The sequence below is a fragment of the Corapipo altera genome, unplaced genomic scaffold, assembly GCF_003945725.1.
Source record: "Corapipo altera isolate COAL_440 unplaced genomic scaffold, ASM394572v1 23b, whole genome shotgun sequence".
In the NCBI taxonomy this organism is placed as follows: domain Eukaryota; kingdom Metazoa; phylum Chordata; class Aves; order Passeriformes; family Pipridae; genus Corapipo; species Corapipo altera.
Genome location: NW_020884885.1, coordinates 7,322,120 through 7,339,167, shown reverse-complemented (window position 1 = coordinate 7,339,167; position 17,048 = coordinate 7,322,120). Strand labels below are relative to the sequence as shown.

Genomic DNA, 17,048 nt, shown 5'->3' with positions numbered 1-17,048 from the left:
CGGCACAACTGAATCCATTATAAAAAAAAAATTTAAAAGACAGCCAGTTGCCTAATTTTCTAGATATGTGCTCCATTTTCTTTAGCATAGAACAATGCTAGACTATATTCTGCTGAAATCCTTTGAAGGTTTAAGTAACTTGGATGTAATATAAGATGCTGGCTTAAAGTCAAACCTGTCACACTGGCACATACAGTGAATGAAAGAGCAGTTCTCAGCAGTAGTTCTTAGCTTAAAACACTCCTCTGCTACCTTCTTCTTTCCCCTGTTCCTTGCTGCTGGGGGAGAGACCATCTAAGGCATATGAAGTACTGGAAAAACAGGATTAAAAAATTACAACATGGCAGAAGCTACTTTCTTAGGCACATATTTTGCAGACATATGCAGTGAAATGCACATAACTGCACCCTGCCTCAAACACAAAAGTCAGAAGAAACACAAGGGGTGAAGAGATTGCTTATATTTGTTTGCCTGATAGGAATCCTTTTTGAATGTGTTTCCTTTTGTCCTTTCTGAAAAGAGCAAATGACGGAACTCCCATCAGGAAAGGGGTTTGAGAGTCTTCAAGTGATGCCTTGGCTGAATTTTTTTAAAAAACATGTTTGAAAGAACTGCTTTCCTACCATCTTGCCTGTCTCCCTAGGGAGCAGAGTCTACATTGCGATGCAGCCACATTTTAATTCCGTATAATAGTAACAGAGCTCCATCCAAAAGGAATAGATTCCTCTTCCAATTGTTCTTCAAATGCAGAGAAATGAAACATAAGTAGTGACTAAAGAACCTCACTTCACTATCAAATTGTATATGCTGATCCATATGGCACATAGGTGGCAGCTGTAAAAGACAGCTTTGTGGTTCTTTAAATTTCTCCCTCATTTAGATGGGAATTCTGCAGCACAGGAATAACCTGTTCGAAGAATGATCACACTTAGGGATGAGAGAACAAAAGCAATGGGAATGCAGGATTTCTGGCTGCAGAGGAATCAGAACAGTGTTGCCATTTCTATTCAAGGCCAAGCTGATGCACTGCATATTCAGGAAGAACTAGAATCCAGTAGAAGGTAAATGCCTCCTTGTTTTTCCATGAACACCAAAAAATAAACCTCTTCTTGCAATGACTTGCTTTCTTTATTGATTTCACCCCATATATTCTTCAAAGGTACAACTTATTTTGTATGTAAACGCACACAGTTTCTGTCTTCTCAGCAGCTTAATAGTTTAAACCTGCATCACTTTGTGTTTATACTCACTGTGGAGCAACTCTGCTCTCAACATTGAGGTGATCCCCAACATTGCCAGGTTTCAAAACAGTAAAATTGATTTAAAAATAGCAAAATATGATTTCAAATGAGCAGGTAGCAGTGAAATTTTTGAAGCACAGCTGAGATGTGCTTTCACCAAAACCTCTTCAGTTCTGAGGGAAGGGAGTGAGTAGCTGCCTCTTCTTCATGGTACTTTTGCTCAGTGTCAGCTGTGAGTTAATACTAAGATGAAAAGAATGAACAACACAGGTGTGAGTCATTATAATGGTGGAAAGCTAGTAATTCCTTATGATGGTGGAAAGCTAGTAATTCCTGAAAGGAAAGCTGTTCACAGTACTGGCTTAATGGTACATCTAGAGTAGTGAGAGCTGAAACTCATCCTGAATGCACACAGCCCATTGGGGATCTGTTTGTTTGCATCCTTGGATATGGACAAATTCAGCACCTCTTCTTCCCACTTAACAGGACTTATGAATTTCCTGGATTAAGTTTGACCACTAATTCATAACAGTCTCTTCTAGACATTGTGGTACGCTGGTGATGGTAGGGACTGCGTTGGTGGAGCAGGAGACATATGGCTAGCTCTGATATCCAGATTACTAATTTAGAAATCTGTAATTTCCCTGCTATATTGCAGGTAGATACTTGGTCACTGACTGTAATATCAGAGACATTTGTCTATATGATCACACCACTGTGACCTACTTTCCTATTTTATAACAGTAACCCGGTGAGCATGCAACTATAATTCTTTACATACACAAAACTCTCACAGAGGAAACAGTTCTTTAACTGGTTGTAGTCTTCTAAGGATTAAATATGAGCAAAAATGAGAAACAAAAACTTTCTGCTTCTTCTTGCCGTAGTAAGTGTGCTCTTTTCAATCTGAGCAGATTTTTTGTTTGTTTTTGGTTTTTTGTTGTTGTTGTTGGGGGGGGGGGGGCTGTGTGTGCTTTTTTTTTTTTAAATCAGGTGCAGAAAGTGGTGGAGGGACCTTGTACATGTGATGAGCATATGTTAACTGTGGCTCCCTCATTCTCTACACCTGCATGGACAACACTAACTTTTTATCATTCCCCTGTGCTTATTTTCTTGTCATTCTCCTTGACTGCAAGATGTTATCTGTGTGAAGGGCTGTTGGAAGGGACAGTCAAGTATTCACATTTAACTGTTATATCTTCTGAATAATTAGTGACAGTGAGGAAAACTGAGTACCAGACTCCTTGGAAGTTCATTGAGAAAATAGTATGAGAGAAAGATTCAGATAACAGAATTGCCCTTCATGATCCTCAAGGCCACAGTCTTCATTCTCAGGCTTTGCTTTGGCTGAAGAAAGTTGTGGTAGGAGGCAGGCACTGTGACTGATCCCACTGAGACAATTTACCCAGTCTGTGATGAACACCCACCCCTTTTGTGGCAGTCTGCCTCAGAGCATATGACAATGGTAAATTCACCCGAACAAAGGAGGGATACCAAGTTCCATTTACCTGTAGGGAATGTGCTGGGGCCATACCAGAAATGCCAGGTGCATTACCCTTTCATGTAAGAGTAATACAGGCTTTCAACTCAGGGATAAGAAGAAACACCAATCCACAGTAGCTTCCTACACATTTACCTCTGAAGTATACAGAGCAAAGCAGATGCCACAGTGACAGTGCCTCTGCCTCTGCATGTTGGCTGATGTCCATTTCATAAAAGGAGAAAAAATACAGCGGCCAAACTTTTGTAGAGTTTACATCTTCCCTGATGAGCTCCTATGGAGGAGCTTAGCAATGATGTTAGTAGGGAATTGAGATAGATGTAATGCAAATCATACCAGTTGCTAATGAAGCAACAAATAGTGGGTAGAACCATATAATATTTTACTCCAGAAACCAAAACCGAGGTGAAACTCTCTGTTTCATATTTCATCACAAACTCAACAATGCAGGGCACATGTGCCAAGACTGCCAATTGTAGGGAATTATGAAGATATGCATTTCCTTCAACGAATGAGTAGCAGAAAGCTCCAGGCCCATATGCTACAAAGGGTTAAGTATCACAGCATGGTACAGCGGAGGGTCAGTTTTCAGAAAGATTTAGTGCCAGTGGCAAAGCGCTGGTGAAAAACAGAGCTCAGCACAAACTGAGAGCCATTATATTTTTCTATCAGTGGTCTTGGAGAATTAAGTATTACTTTTCCTTAATGAGAAATGACCTGGAGGTACAACCTCCTTCAGCGCTGCACCAATCCTTAAATTTGGCAACCTTCAACCCACTGATGCGGTTTGCATGCCAAGTCTCAGCATGGCTATAGTAATCTATCAGTTCATGAATTCACAGGGTGACTGCACTGTTTTCTAATAGCAAATGTTAGACCTTGAGCTGGAACCTTTTTAAACAGTTACATGAATCAAAGTGCAAAGATAATTTTATAATGGTGAAAAAAATCCTATTTCAAGAGCTGCAAAATGATGACAATAAGAACATCCTTCTGTCTCTGCATTAATTATATCTGCCCTCTCTTTTCATGAAAGGACCTTTTTCACTAGTTCATCTCTCTACTGCATCAAACAGAAACTAATATTCCTTAAAAATTCTTTTGTAGTTGTTCTATACATGGCTATCAATACCCTTGCAGAACTGAGAAGTCAATTCACTTTCCTGTATTAACTCACACTGCCAGCATCCATCTTCCAGTAGTTGCATTTTCCCAGCGCTAACCCTCAGCCTGAGGTGAGTTTTCCAGCAACACCTGTAAAGCAAACTCCATTCAAACCCACTTTGCAATTTCCCTTCTCTTTGAAGCCTACAAAACAATTTGCCAATGGTTAAGCAGCTGGTATGACGAGATCTGTTTATAAAGAGGACTAATATTGGACTCTTGTCTCCCTCTTCTGTTGTGACTCTCACATGTTAGCTGTCATGTTTATTTGCAATTAAATATCTTTCAGGTAAGAATCATCTGTTTGTTTCTGGTTCCACACCTAAGCTCCATAAGAAGGGTGAGGGTAAATAAAAAAGAGTGTCTTGTGTATATGCAGACACAAGGATTTTAAGCTGTAGGTGAACAGTACTGCCCCTTTTAGTTTGAAAGAATTTAAATGATTGAAGAGTTTATCTGCTTATTTCAAGTTTATAATTCACTCACCTCCTGAGAATTCAGGAGCATGTCCAGGTGATCCCAATCCTTGTAGAACATTTGTTCTTGGTGTATTTTCTCCAGCCACTCCTTCTTCTGTTTCCATGCATTGTATACATTTTTCTTCTCTTCCATTAAAGCCTGTAGTTTCTGCTGAATCTGAACATAATTTCCAATTAAAAAGTCATGTTGGTCTTTAGATCCCATGGATCAGGGTAAGCTGAGACAAGAAAGGATTAAGTGGAGTGGTGGATAATCCCCTTAAATTGCAACAAAATTATTAAACAGAAAAAAAAGTAAAACAAGTTCTAGCAATTCTACATGAGCATAGAGATAACCAGAGGTGCCTCATTTCAGCAATGGAGAAGTGCTTCTTACAGCATATACAGCAGTTCAAACCAAGAGCAAAGAAAGGTAACTGTTTCCCAAGTGTGCTTTCTAAAATCAGATCCTAATTCTCCATTGTCTTTAGTCATTACTAGTGCCATTATATCACTCCAAATTTTTGTCCAGACTGTTCTGGTGTGGATACACCACTGTGATATGAGGCATAGTATTTCTGTAAAAATCCAGTTTGGGAAGTCGTTAGAATGAAATCCATTGCTCAGGACACGGTGAACTTCTCGAATGAGCCCAGCTTTGCTGCAGGGGGCCTTCAGGAGATGTTGCTGAGATAGGAAACAGAACAGATATTTTTGTGCCCAAGCTAGGTAACACACCGAGGCAAACACAGGTCATGTGTATAGAGAAGTGATGCACGTGTGTATTTGTATGCTTACAGTCTGATAGTTACACTGGTGTTAAGTAGCTGAATATGTATGATCGAACTCAGAAGAGTTTCAATTACCTCTTTTGATCCCATTTCCTCATCTTGCAGGAGTGACTGACCCAGCTGTACAGCATGACTATACTTCTCTTCTCGTGCTTCAATCTCTGCCAGTAGCTGTTGATGCTGAGTAAGTCTCAGGCTGCTAGTAGATATGTCCCGAATGGTTTCCTTGGCTCTCATTTCCCTTATTATTTCTGCTGTCCATAAGAAATAGTCCCACACCTGGAACCCAAGAAAATGTGAAAGTTGAGGTTAGAGCTCAAGCTTAGGTTATCAAGAAAGAAAATCATAGGCCTGTTCAACTTGAAGTGATTAATAAGTAATAAAATCACAGATAAGAAAGAAAATATTTCATTAGCACTTACAGTACTTCTATGAATTTCACAAGCATGGATAATGACTGCTGGAATTTCTACATACTGTGTTAAATCATATATGGTTTGTAATATCATAATTATAATCAAACTCTGTCACATCATGTCAATGACAGCATGATATAATTTATCGCCATTTTGTCCATCTTTTCTTAAGTGTTTTCTAATGTTATTCCTTCACAAAGGATAAAACAGTATCATCCTACTTTTCTGTGACAGCTTTGTCTAATGCAAGTCTATTTGAAATCAGGTTGTGCACATATTGTAAAATGAGAGTCTGAATTTTCTGATAAAAAACAAATGCACTCTAATAAATGTAGAAAAAGGGAAATCCCAGCCTAGAAAAAATTGCATAACCAAATCAGGTATACAGATTCAGCTTTTGGTTTGTGGAACTATAGAATTGAGATTGACACAGAAACACAGTTCTGGGAGGAACAAGGATGTGATGCTAGTTTACTTTCAAAATCTGATTAAACAATAAATACATTTTCAATATTTTAAAATGCCTGAAGCATTCAGCTGAAGCAATTATGAGCAAGAAAATTCTAAAACAAATATCTGAGAATTATTTTCTAACTGTGACTGAAGGAACTTGCACAAGTAAAAATAATTTGACATTTTTCTATATGTCCTTTTCTGCATTTGATTCTACACCTTAAACAGTCACTTACTTTAGGCATCTTATTTGAATCTGCAATAGTAGTTTTGCTCTTATGTGTCAATTGTTAAAATTAGGATTGCAAGGGGCTATACTGGGAATTACATGCAACGACTAATTAAGTTTTGCTATAGTTTAATTGTGTCTGAATTAGTTGATTTAATTTTGAGGTAGTAAACAGTTTGTCAGGTTTTTAAAGTGTATTTTAAAAGACTATTAGGTATAGTAAGTGTTAAAAAAAACCCTCTTTCACTGCAGAGAACTAAAACCCTCTTTCACTGCAGAGAACTAAAAGCCAGTGGTTGCTGGCTTTTCCACTGAAGGAAACTATGTAATGGAAATAGATTCTTGGCTGCTCCATTTTACCCATGGATTTTTGTTCCTATCATCAAAATTTTGTACTGCCAGCCAAGAAAAAAAATTTCAGAAAAGCATCACAAAATTGAAACTGGCCAATTTGGGATCCTGAGTTTAGGCTTTGAAGCCAAGATAAACAGAGATAGATTTCTTTCTTAAAGCTAACAAACACAGCTACTAAATGACTGTTTAAAAAGACTGTGGTCCTTTTAAAGGGGCCCACATAGTGCACACGTGTTGACATAATTTTGATTTTTAGAACTAATTCATTCACACAGCTGGATGTCACTGCAGACACTGACATTGCACTTGGCACTGGAAATGTCTAAGACTCCTTGATATTTTAAGAAAGCATTAGGAAAAAATACATAAATCTCAGGATATATAATGCGATGGAACAAGTCAAGAGCCAATGAGTGGTTACTGGACTGTCACTGCCAGCAACATTTAAGGATAGACAAGGCATCAGTCTGCAGGGAACTCCTAAGCAGAGCCTGACAGAGACCATGCAAATCCTAGCAGAAACTTCAGATTAAGAGCCTCGGATCACTCAGAAATACTTTGAGTCTATGTCTACATTCATCTTCCTTGACAAAGTTTCTTGGAAGATTTGAAGCCGTCTGCTGTTACCGTGCATTGTCCATTAGGCCCAGCTCTCTGCTATTTAATCATACTAAAATTGTACTCGATGGGGTGCAAGGAGATACACTAGATGATTGTGCAGAATTCTCATTTTATGGAAAGACTGAACTTTTTTTGTTTCACCTAATCTGTGTACAATTTCTTAATGAAAAACCCAATGACTGCATATGAACAATATAATGAAAAAAGTACACTGAACAGCTGTGACTAACATTGTTTGTGGACCTCTTGGCACAGCTGAAAGAGGAAAGGTAGCAAAGTTGCCTCTTTGCATTCAGCAATTTGGGTGATGTTCTGCAGCAAAGCTGCTCTAACCTCCCCTAGAGCTACTGAGTTTTTTAGTCACTAGACACGGCCACATGATGCTGCCTTGTCCTATCTGGGCAGAAAGACAAGCTTACCAAACTTGCAGGACCAGTTCTTCACTGTTTCAAGAATTATTGTCAGGAAAGGAGGTGAAAATTAAGAGGATCAGGAACAGTTTTTGCCATTAAAGAGGCAGGGAGTTGCCTACATGTCACTGAGAACACAGTCACCTGGCTTTGTCATTTTGTTTTGTGATGTTAAGAGTCCTAAAGATCAAAGGACATGCTGACAGAGAGAGAAATGGGCTATAGATTTGCCATTCAGACAAAATTCAAACCAAAGGTGCTTTGTATGGTTCCAGCAATAACAATTAAAAAAGTACCCCAACAGGTGCGGAAAACAAGACATTTTCTATCTGAAGTCAATAACTAAATTTATGATGTAAGTTATGAAGCAAAGCAATAATGAAATGAACTCTGAGTGACTACATTTTGATGGATAAATCCACCAAGACCCACCTCCTGATGAAGACGCTCCCAGGCTGCAGACTTCGAGACTCTAATATATGTTAGAAGAATACAATACTGAAAGTTTGACTTATTTTTACTATCATTCCTAGATGCTATTAGAAAGACAGTGGACAAATGAACTTTCCACCTACATGACTAGAGACACTTTTATTTTCCCCATTGACAGTTCTGCACAAAATAATAGACTTGTAACAGTTAAAAAACAAGCAAAGCAAACCCTCAAAAAACCCAAAGTGCCATAAGCATCCTTTATCTCTAACTGTATAATATATTTTTTTGATGAAATAAGCAGATAACGCCAATTTGAATGCTTATAAGAGACTTGAAGTGGACTAGTCTAATATGAAGAAGTCTCTCATGCTAACAAAAAAGAACCATGTACACCCACAGTGGTCTTGCTCCCAGTTCACAAAACTAGGACAGAGTTGTAGGAAGTTTTTTCCAGCATACCCTGGACATTCTCTGCTTCCCACCAAAAATTGAAACAGAATGTGAACTACCAGACATATCTTGAGTTGACACTGAAGTTACACCTGGAAGAGTTCAAGAATAAAAGAACGTCAAAGTATTCTAAAAATCTACATTACCAATTTCCTTCATATAAGGGGACACTTGCTATTTTAGAACCTGCTACTGCACTACTTGCAGCAATAATCTACTGATTTGCAGTGGTGTAGCTCAGGTGCCTTCACTGAGATTACCGACATTTGCAAAGTATTCTGTGGCAAATTATAGTTTAGTGACCTGTTGAATTCTTTGGAGACAAAGCTACTGTGCATTGCTGATTACAATATTATGCTGATATATCCATGTCACTGTTTAAGCAACTTGAGAAGTTAGTGCAAGAACTAGTGAGTTGTATTTGATACATTCCATGAAGTTAACTGTGGGTTATTGCATACCCTGAGAGAGCAAGATCAAACTTTAATGCATTATAAATGGGAGTTTAACATCTCCTTTTATTACTCTTACTCAGTGGAAATCTCTGTCTTTGAAAAGACTACTGCTGCTCCTGTGAAGCAATAGCCATTTCTGACAACTGTCAATTATTCCATACACAGCTGGATATGAGCTTTTATTCCTAGAGAAGGTAAAAGATCTTTATCCTCTAACAACTTTCTAAATAGCAACACACACTTAAACGCTTCATTAATATCACAGGTAGCACCTGCAGCCTTTTGCAGCTTGGAAATACACCTATGATTCACACACATTGAAGGCAACTTTCTCCTGTGTACCAACGGACAGATGACAGAAGTGCTTACATGTGCCTGAAACTCGTGAAGCTTGTGTATTTGTTCCAAAAGTTTCTTGCGCAGCTCCACTTTAGACTTCAGAGTCTTCCAGTTGGTCACTATTGCCTGCTGCTTTGCTTTTAGGTCTTCCACCTGCTTCTTTGAGCAGTGAGGCAGCACATGATCTGCAGAGTGGATCAGCTCCTGCAGCTGTACACAGGGATGAAAGAAGAAGATAGGAAGGAGAGAGTCACAGACATCAGGTAATATCAGAAAAGTTATGATAAGGGATATGTTAACTGTGCATGAAACTAACAATTCAAGCAATGTCATCTGACTTAGCTTTTCTCACATTAAACAAAAACTTCCATAATTTCAGTTCTATGGAGTAACAGTGACATCCAGTGTTTGCCAAGGCTCATCACAACAGTGATTTTTCAGATTTTGTTTTTCCTTTTTACTATACCATTTATTATATGAATAATGCAACCACTATTATAATTGCTAATATAATGCAAGTAATTGCTAGCTATTCCCTTTTTTTCTCATTGACCATATAGCTTAACTATGACCACATTCTCTTCATGTGTATCTCATGCTCTTTTACCTTTAAAAGTCACAAATAGTTGGCGGAATCAATTTTAATGTTATCTGTCCTGAAGCCAATACGTGAGGCTGCTGATAATTAATACTGGGATAACTACTAAAATAATATCAATATTACACTTGCTGTGTTTTATACTATATATATTATTGTATACTATTACATTTATTAAACAAAAGAGTGGAGAGAAAACTCATACTAGTTTTATTAGCCTCGTTGAAGCCAAGCAAGTCTCTTATATACAAGGAAGCTGTTCTCATGAGCTGAAACTTTTTATGTTATGTTTTTATGTTATGTTTTTTATTATGAGCCCTATCCTTTTTTCTCACAGTCCAATCTGTACTCTTCCAAACATACAGAAAATTTCAGACTGCTGCCCTATACTTTCTTCTATAATCCTCCATAGTCTGAATCAAAGCACTTTCTGTTTAATGAATATTAATTTTGTCTGCACATAAAACTGATTCTGGCTTTTTCCTTGTAATCACTTGAAACACTATGAAGAAGATGATAAGCACATCACAAAGCCTGGCATAATCATACATTTCAAACAATGATCAAAATATCCCTGTGAATCACTTCAATAATCAGCACACATTATAGTATGTGCCTTATTTGAAAAGTTTTAAATTACTTACTTTATCACTGCCATTAGACCTTGAATATACAAAGAAAACCTGAAAACTAGTGAAAATCCGTAGAGATTTCCAGTCTTTCTGTGAGAGAAGGTAGTAATTTGGTTCACGATACCAAATTATTATGCTTATCTTGGAAACTTGAATTTTGGCTACACATTAAAGATCCCAAATGACTGTCATTACCTGTTGCTCATTACCCAAGAGCTCGTGTTCCAAGGCCACATGGTTGCGGAGCTGGGTTTGCACACCTCTCATGTCCTTAGCAATATCATCTGGAATACTTTTGGACTTCTCCTAGAAGGATGAAATTAGAGAAAGCTTTGTTACTTTCTACTTCCAAGCAAAACTCACTACAAGCCTATATTAATAATTTTGAGTAGTGCAACTCATACTGCATTCTTGAGGACATCCTGGGTTACTCAACTTTTATAGGTAAAAGGAAGCCAGAAGGGTCTGTCCTAGTAACTCACTTCTAAGTATCTTAATGATTAAACTATTCAAATGAACTGTGACAAATAAAGGTTCAAGTCTTGCCTTGATCAGACAATATAAGAGAACGTCTTACAGGCTTTGTGTTGGGAATCAATCTGCTGCAGTGACATAGTGAATTCTTAAAAGTAGCATTAACAAGCAACAGCTTCAGCCCATTTTTTGGCATACAGGTGGTCTTCCTGTGAACCATCTTTATATGAAAATTTTAATTATAGATGCTCAAGCAAATTTACTGTAAAAATGAAAGAAATGGAGGGACCATTACATAAAAGGAAACTTAAACATTTATTTAGCTCAACAAAGGTTCTGAAGGGATTTAGTTGTTTTCCAGACATGCACTGGAAACACAGCAAGCAGACAAAAAAGAGGCATTTCAGCTAGAGAACAACAGTGTTGCTAGAATAAAATTATTAGAAATTTGTTCCAGGTCAGTTTAGAGAAAATTAGAAGAAAATTTCTAACCATTGAAGAAGTGCATTTTTGGAGCAGATTCACAGGCTAGTTTGGGGTACCAACAATGCATCTTGGTAAGGTCTTATAAAAGGAGATGTTGTAGTTGTCTATACTATGATGACACTGGAGCTGATGACTTAAACAAGATCTCCTAGTACTAGGTTCCTATAAGAAATGGCTTTCCCTGGTAGACTTTTGACTAGGGTACACACAAAGGGATGAGCAAGATGATTGAACTGCTCTCTCACTCTGGCATGAAGTTATTAACAAGATGCAACGCAAGAAGGGTGTAGTGGCTGCCTGGACCAAACAGCACGGGGATAAACCAACAGCTGGTCTGCGAAGTGTTTCTGAATTCTGTTTCTGCCTCAGAATTAACTACTTCATCATTGAAGTTAAATATGCACCAGGTTCTGAAAATCCCAGCTGGCATATGGTGAAATAATATGATGTTTGATTTTCCATTCATGACAGAGGAAGAAAGTTGAATAGGGCAGCCTCTGCCAGGATAAACAACTAGAAAATCAATCGCATGTAACCAAACAACGCCCTGTTGCCTTGCAAACAGTGGAAACTATTGGATTGCTGCTCCTGTAAACATCTGCATTAGGGAAACCACACCTCTCATTACAGCAAGTATGTGGTTTCTCTGAGAAATTCTTCAGGATGTTCAGATAAAACAGAAGGCTGAAGATTTTTTATTGGGAGTTCTCCCCCTAGTTTTCACACTGGGACTGATTGAAATTATTGCCAGTACTAGGCACTGAAATGAGAGGAGAAGATTTTTGGCCCAGCTTTTCGCATCAGGTCACATAATTGCCTGACAGCCTTCCAGGCTAATGGTTACTGTAATCCAGACAAATGCCTTTTTCAAAGGATAGTTCTTCAGCACATAAAGCTACAACAGCATACAAAGAGCCACCACGGTGAGGTAGTAAACAATTTCTTAGGCCTGATGACTCCAAACAACACTACTGTATACATTGCACTGTGAGACAACTTAGTTCAAGCACTGATCTCAGCTTATCCCATAGATCAACAACTCCAGTTACACCTGGTTTACCAATGGTTCTCATTAGGTAACCAGTCACGTATCTAAGGATTACAAAGGATTTTTTCTTTTTTTTTACACTTTGAGTAATCACACAGGTTTCTTACTGAGAACTTTTTTGAAGTCATTAGTAAGCATGCTGAGAATCACAAGAATTTTCCACAAATAAAGCTGAAATAGAGTTCGCATTATATGAGAATTTCCCATTATTTTTTACCTCAATATGTGCCAGAGCATCAGTTAGATCTTGGTAATACTTGTGAATTGCCTCAGCGTCTCTCAGCCGTGTACCTCGTAATCTGGTGATTTCTAACAGCTCCTCCCAAGAGTTCCTTCAAGGGAGGACGGGGGAAAGAATCATGTAAAACATTTAAAGTAGGAGTAATGGAGACCAACAGTCTGAAGAAAAACTGAAAACAAGACCTCCTTTTACTTTGTTTTTCATTTCTGCCATTAAATTCTGTCGGAGTGATTCTCTGAAGGACAGCATGTCTCTCACCCTACTCTGTCCTCCTGTCTACTCCATAAGCTTAAAGAGATGGTCCTATGTGAGACAGCCCTTCTCAATTATGCTTTTTGGGTTTTATATGCAGGACTTGGACAACTGAGTCGTAGAATCACAGAATATCCTGAGTTGGAAGGGACCCCAAAGGACCATCAAAGACCAACTCTTGGCCCTGCACAAGACCACCCCAAGAATCACACCACATGCCTGAGAGCATTGTCCAAATGTTTCTTGAAGTGTGTCAGACTTTGTGCCATGACCACTTCCCTGGGGAACCCTTTCCAGTGCCCAACCACCCTCTGGGTGAAGAATATTCTCCTAATATCTAATCTAAACCTCCCCTGATATAGCTCCATGCTGTTCCCTTGGGTCCTATCATTGGTCACCAGAAAGAAGACATCAGTGCCTGCCTCTCCACTTCCCCTCATGAGGAAGTTGTGATGAGGTCTTCCCTCAGTCTCCTCTTCTTGGAACAGACCAAGTGACCTCAGCCACTCCTCATATGATTTCCCCTCTAGGCTCTTCACCATCTTCATAGCCCTCCTTCGGACACTTTCTAAGAGCTTTATATCTTCCTTACATTGAGGTACCCAAAACAGCAGACAGACCCACTTCTTTTTCAGGTCAGTTTGGACTGATGCCAGAACTAAGAAACTCAGAACATTTTAATGTTATTCTAAAGAGCAATCATGGGATTCAAACTCAAAAATCAGAATAAAAAAGCAACAAAACTCCTAGCCTTTCAGTTAGGTGATCTTGTTTCAAAGGTCAAAGGAAGTTCACTCACCCTTACTTGTAAAGCACCTCTGATGCAATTTACAGAAGCTAAAAGTAAGCTAAAACCAAGTAGATAATGCCTGCATTATAGTAGTCAATTTTTAAATGAGGGTGGCAGCAGCTCTGCTTCAATAAGCAAGCCACATATTCTGCAATTAGAGAATTAGGAGAACCTGACTTATTCTTTTCCAGTATTTTGTCTCTTCTTCTTTCTCGAGAGTGAATTGAAAGCACAAAGCATTATGGAGCTAACATGAGTCTCCTACCTCAGCTCTTTCTGCATCTGCCGAATTTCCCAGGACCCAGAATGGTCACAGTTCAGCAAGTGGTCTGCCAGCTGCTGGAAAGCCACAACTCTTTTCGCAGCTGCTTCCAACTGGTGTCGGAATGTGTCATATCTGGCACAAAGTTGCTTTTGAAGGGAAAACAAGAATAAAAAAAACCAAAACCTTTTGAGTGCTCTCATTTCCCAAACATACCTGCTCATTTAACAGAGCACAGCCAAAAGACAGGTAACAAGCTGACCATACTTACAGACGGAGACCCTATAGAGTGACAGGATTTTACCTCCAAAGAACATGAGGAGCTGCAAACTCTTAGTAAAACATGAGGTTTTTGATGCAAATGGGAGGCAGAAGCATTATTAGTGGGGATGGAAACAAACATTCTATGTACAATGATTTTCAATTATTAAATTATATGTTTTCCCTTCATGAATGCAAATGTGTATTCATTACTGTAAATGATAATGCAGTCTCATTTTAAGGTTTAGAATACAAGTTATTTTGAAATAGATTATAAAACAAGGATTCAGAACAGATATTGATTTTTAACAGGCTGATATTAGATTGGTTTCTATGCTCCGTGAAGAGGTATAGCTGTAGATGTTCGTACAGCAATCAGCAACCTCAGTGAAAAAAAAGAAAAAAAGAAAAGTCCTAAATGGATACTATACTTAAATTCTTGATTATTAAAAGTAGAAAGAACTTGCTCTCTGAAGGTGTAGACATTTTAGCATGCAGTTGTTTCACACAGCTCAGCCCTCATAGCAGCAGGATGTAAGTGTCAGGCAATGCTGTCTGTTCTTCAGACCTTCCCACCCACTCTTCACCCTTTTCTCTTCCCATCTTCCAGTTATTTATCCTTATTCCTTACTCCGTCTTTTAAGTTTTCATGGACAACCTTAGAATCTGTTTACAGTCTTAATACATATAGTTTATTTGATTTTTGATCTGTTACTCAAAAAACTCACCAAGACATGTTCATAATCATTTCCATAGTCTTCAGAGCTGGCTGTTTGTTTCTGCTGAGTGATCCAGTCTTCCAGATCTTCATATTCTCGTACAAACTCATGCAAGACAAGAGTTTCATCCAGCTTGTTCCCTCTGTTGGGGGAAGGAGAAAAGGTAATACAATTAGACCAAGGCAATATGGAGGAGGGCAATCAGTAACTTTCTTCCTATGAATCCCCAAAACCTCTCACAAAAGACTCACTCTCTTTAATGAAAGAGCTGACTATTTCTCAAAAGTGGAAAGTATGTTTGTAGGATAACAGCTGTCATCCATGTCATACTTATCTCATTGGTTGGATGTCCTGCAAGAGCGCTGTGCCTAGTTGAGTTCTACCCCTGTTCTGCTTTTGATTTCAGTTGGGTTTCATTCCTGATTTTTTTTGTTGTTTTTTTTTCTTCCCATGGAAACATTTTTTATTTTTTTTCCAGATCTGCCCTGATCTGTCTTTCTAAGGATAATTGTATTGCTCATGAAAATGAGAAGGAAATCTTTCTGAGAATGGTGCATCAGGAAAGTGGATGCTATGAAAGCCTTTTGATGCAATTCTGCTTACATTGTCTGTTTAGCAAAATTGCTGCAACCATGGTCTAGAGTATCTTATAACTCAGCCAGACATGTTACAGGCCTTTCACAGTAAATAATATATCAATTTTCCATCTGCTAACACTGTCTGACCATTGTGCAAAAATTCCAGGAAAGATGAACTTGGCTTCCCTCTTTGAATCACAACTGCTCATCACAAGAGAGGTAGCCTGCTGAGAGAGTCCAGCCCAAAGAGAATGCAGATCAGAGGTACAAACCAGACCACTAATAAAGCACAACAAGACTCAGGTTAACATTAAGCATGAGTGAAAAACCGAAACATTTCTGTGTTCAACACACACACGTTTTGGTATTTCTAGATTGAGTATTTTTTTTCTGAACGTTTCATTCACAGGATTTTCTATTGTTGCTTTTACTTTTTCAATGTAAACAAGAAGAGAAACAAAAGGTAAAATACCAGGTTTAATAATTCTAGTATTCAGATTAATCTATTTGTTATTCTACTTGCAGAGCCTCATTCTTTTTCTGAATGAAATTTTTGTGAAAGAAAAATCTAAACTGTTCAGACATTTGTTCCTTCCTGACAACAAAGTGCTAAAAACCCTCTGTACGAGCTAACTGTCCCATTGTAAACACCTTGCTGTAATAATAACAGAAAGGAAGTGAAATGAAAAGTAAATGATTCATTCAAGAATAAAAACCTTCCTATCCTAGCAGAGTCACTGGGCATAAAGATAAGTGTATCTGTAATTGTCTCCCTTATGTCATGTAACAAATTAAGTAATTTTCAAGCAACATTAAGGAAATATTTTAAAAACACTTTTTTCTTATTTTCCTGTGGCATATTCCAAGTACCACAAATGCAAGTCAGAATCTGGCATCTCAAGTCACTTTACAGGAGGATGATTAAGCATAAAGAGGAAATTTGTGGGCTTCAAATTCTTAATATGTAGCAAAACTCCTTGAATACATTGTAGAGGTTTTGTTTAGCAAAAATGAAAAGCTTATAGGTGCTTAGAATTATAATATAGAAACAAGCAATTTCCTAAATATAATTGAAAAGGGAGGAGATAATTATTGTGATCTAAATTCCAGTAAAGTAATCGGAGATATCAGTGGGCTTTGAATCAAAGCTAAGACCCAAGAGGCAGTTCTAGTTTATACCTTGCTCCTGATAGCTCCTGTAACTCCTGGAGTCTTGAACGAACTTGTTCCTTTGGTTCATCAACATCAGTATACTGGATGGAGCCCACAAGAGGAAGACTTTGGGCACTTTCGCTCAGTTCTTTCATTAAATCTTGGTAAATGGCAATCTCATGCTCCAGTGCCTGGCAAAGAGAAATAGTGAATTGAGAGCCAGTTGTCCAAGATGCAC

The 17,048-nt window shown here is 38.2% G+C and overlaps 1 protein-coding gene across 1 annotated transcript in view; it reads right to left on the bottom strand.

Moving 5' to 3' along the window:
- Window positions 1–17,048, bottom strand: part of SPTBN5 (spectrin beta, non-erythrocytic 5) — a 94,685-nt gene that overhangs the window by 49,299 nt on the left and 28,338 nt on the right. Inside the window, exons 26-33 of the mRNA XM_027642475.1 lie at window positions 16,838–17,001; window positions 15,090–15,222; window positions 14,104–14,249; window positions 12,773–12,887; window positions 10,743–10,853; window positions 9,348–9,527; window positions 5,231–5,434; window positions 4,393–4,542 (exon numbers count right to left, since the gene is read on the bottom strand). Of these exons, the coding sequence (XP_027498276.1) occupies window positions 4,393–4,542; window positions 5,231–5,434; window positions 9,348–9,527; window positions 10,743–10,853; window positions 12,773–12,887; window positions 14,104–14,249; window positions 15,090–15,222; window positions 16,838–17,001 (1,203 nt within the window). The remainder of the gene's footprint in view (window positions 1–4,392; window positions 4,543–5,230; window positions 5,435–9,347; window positions 9,528–10,742; window positions 10,854–12,772; window positions 12,888–14,103; window positions 14,250–15,089; window positions 15,223–16,837; window positions 17,002–17,048) is intronic.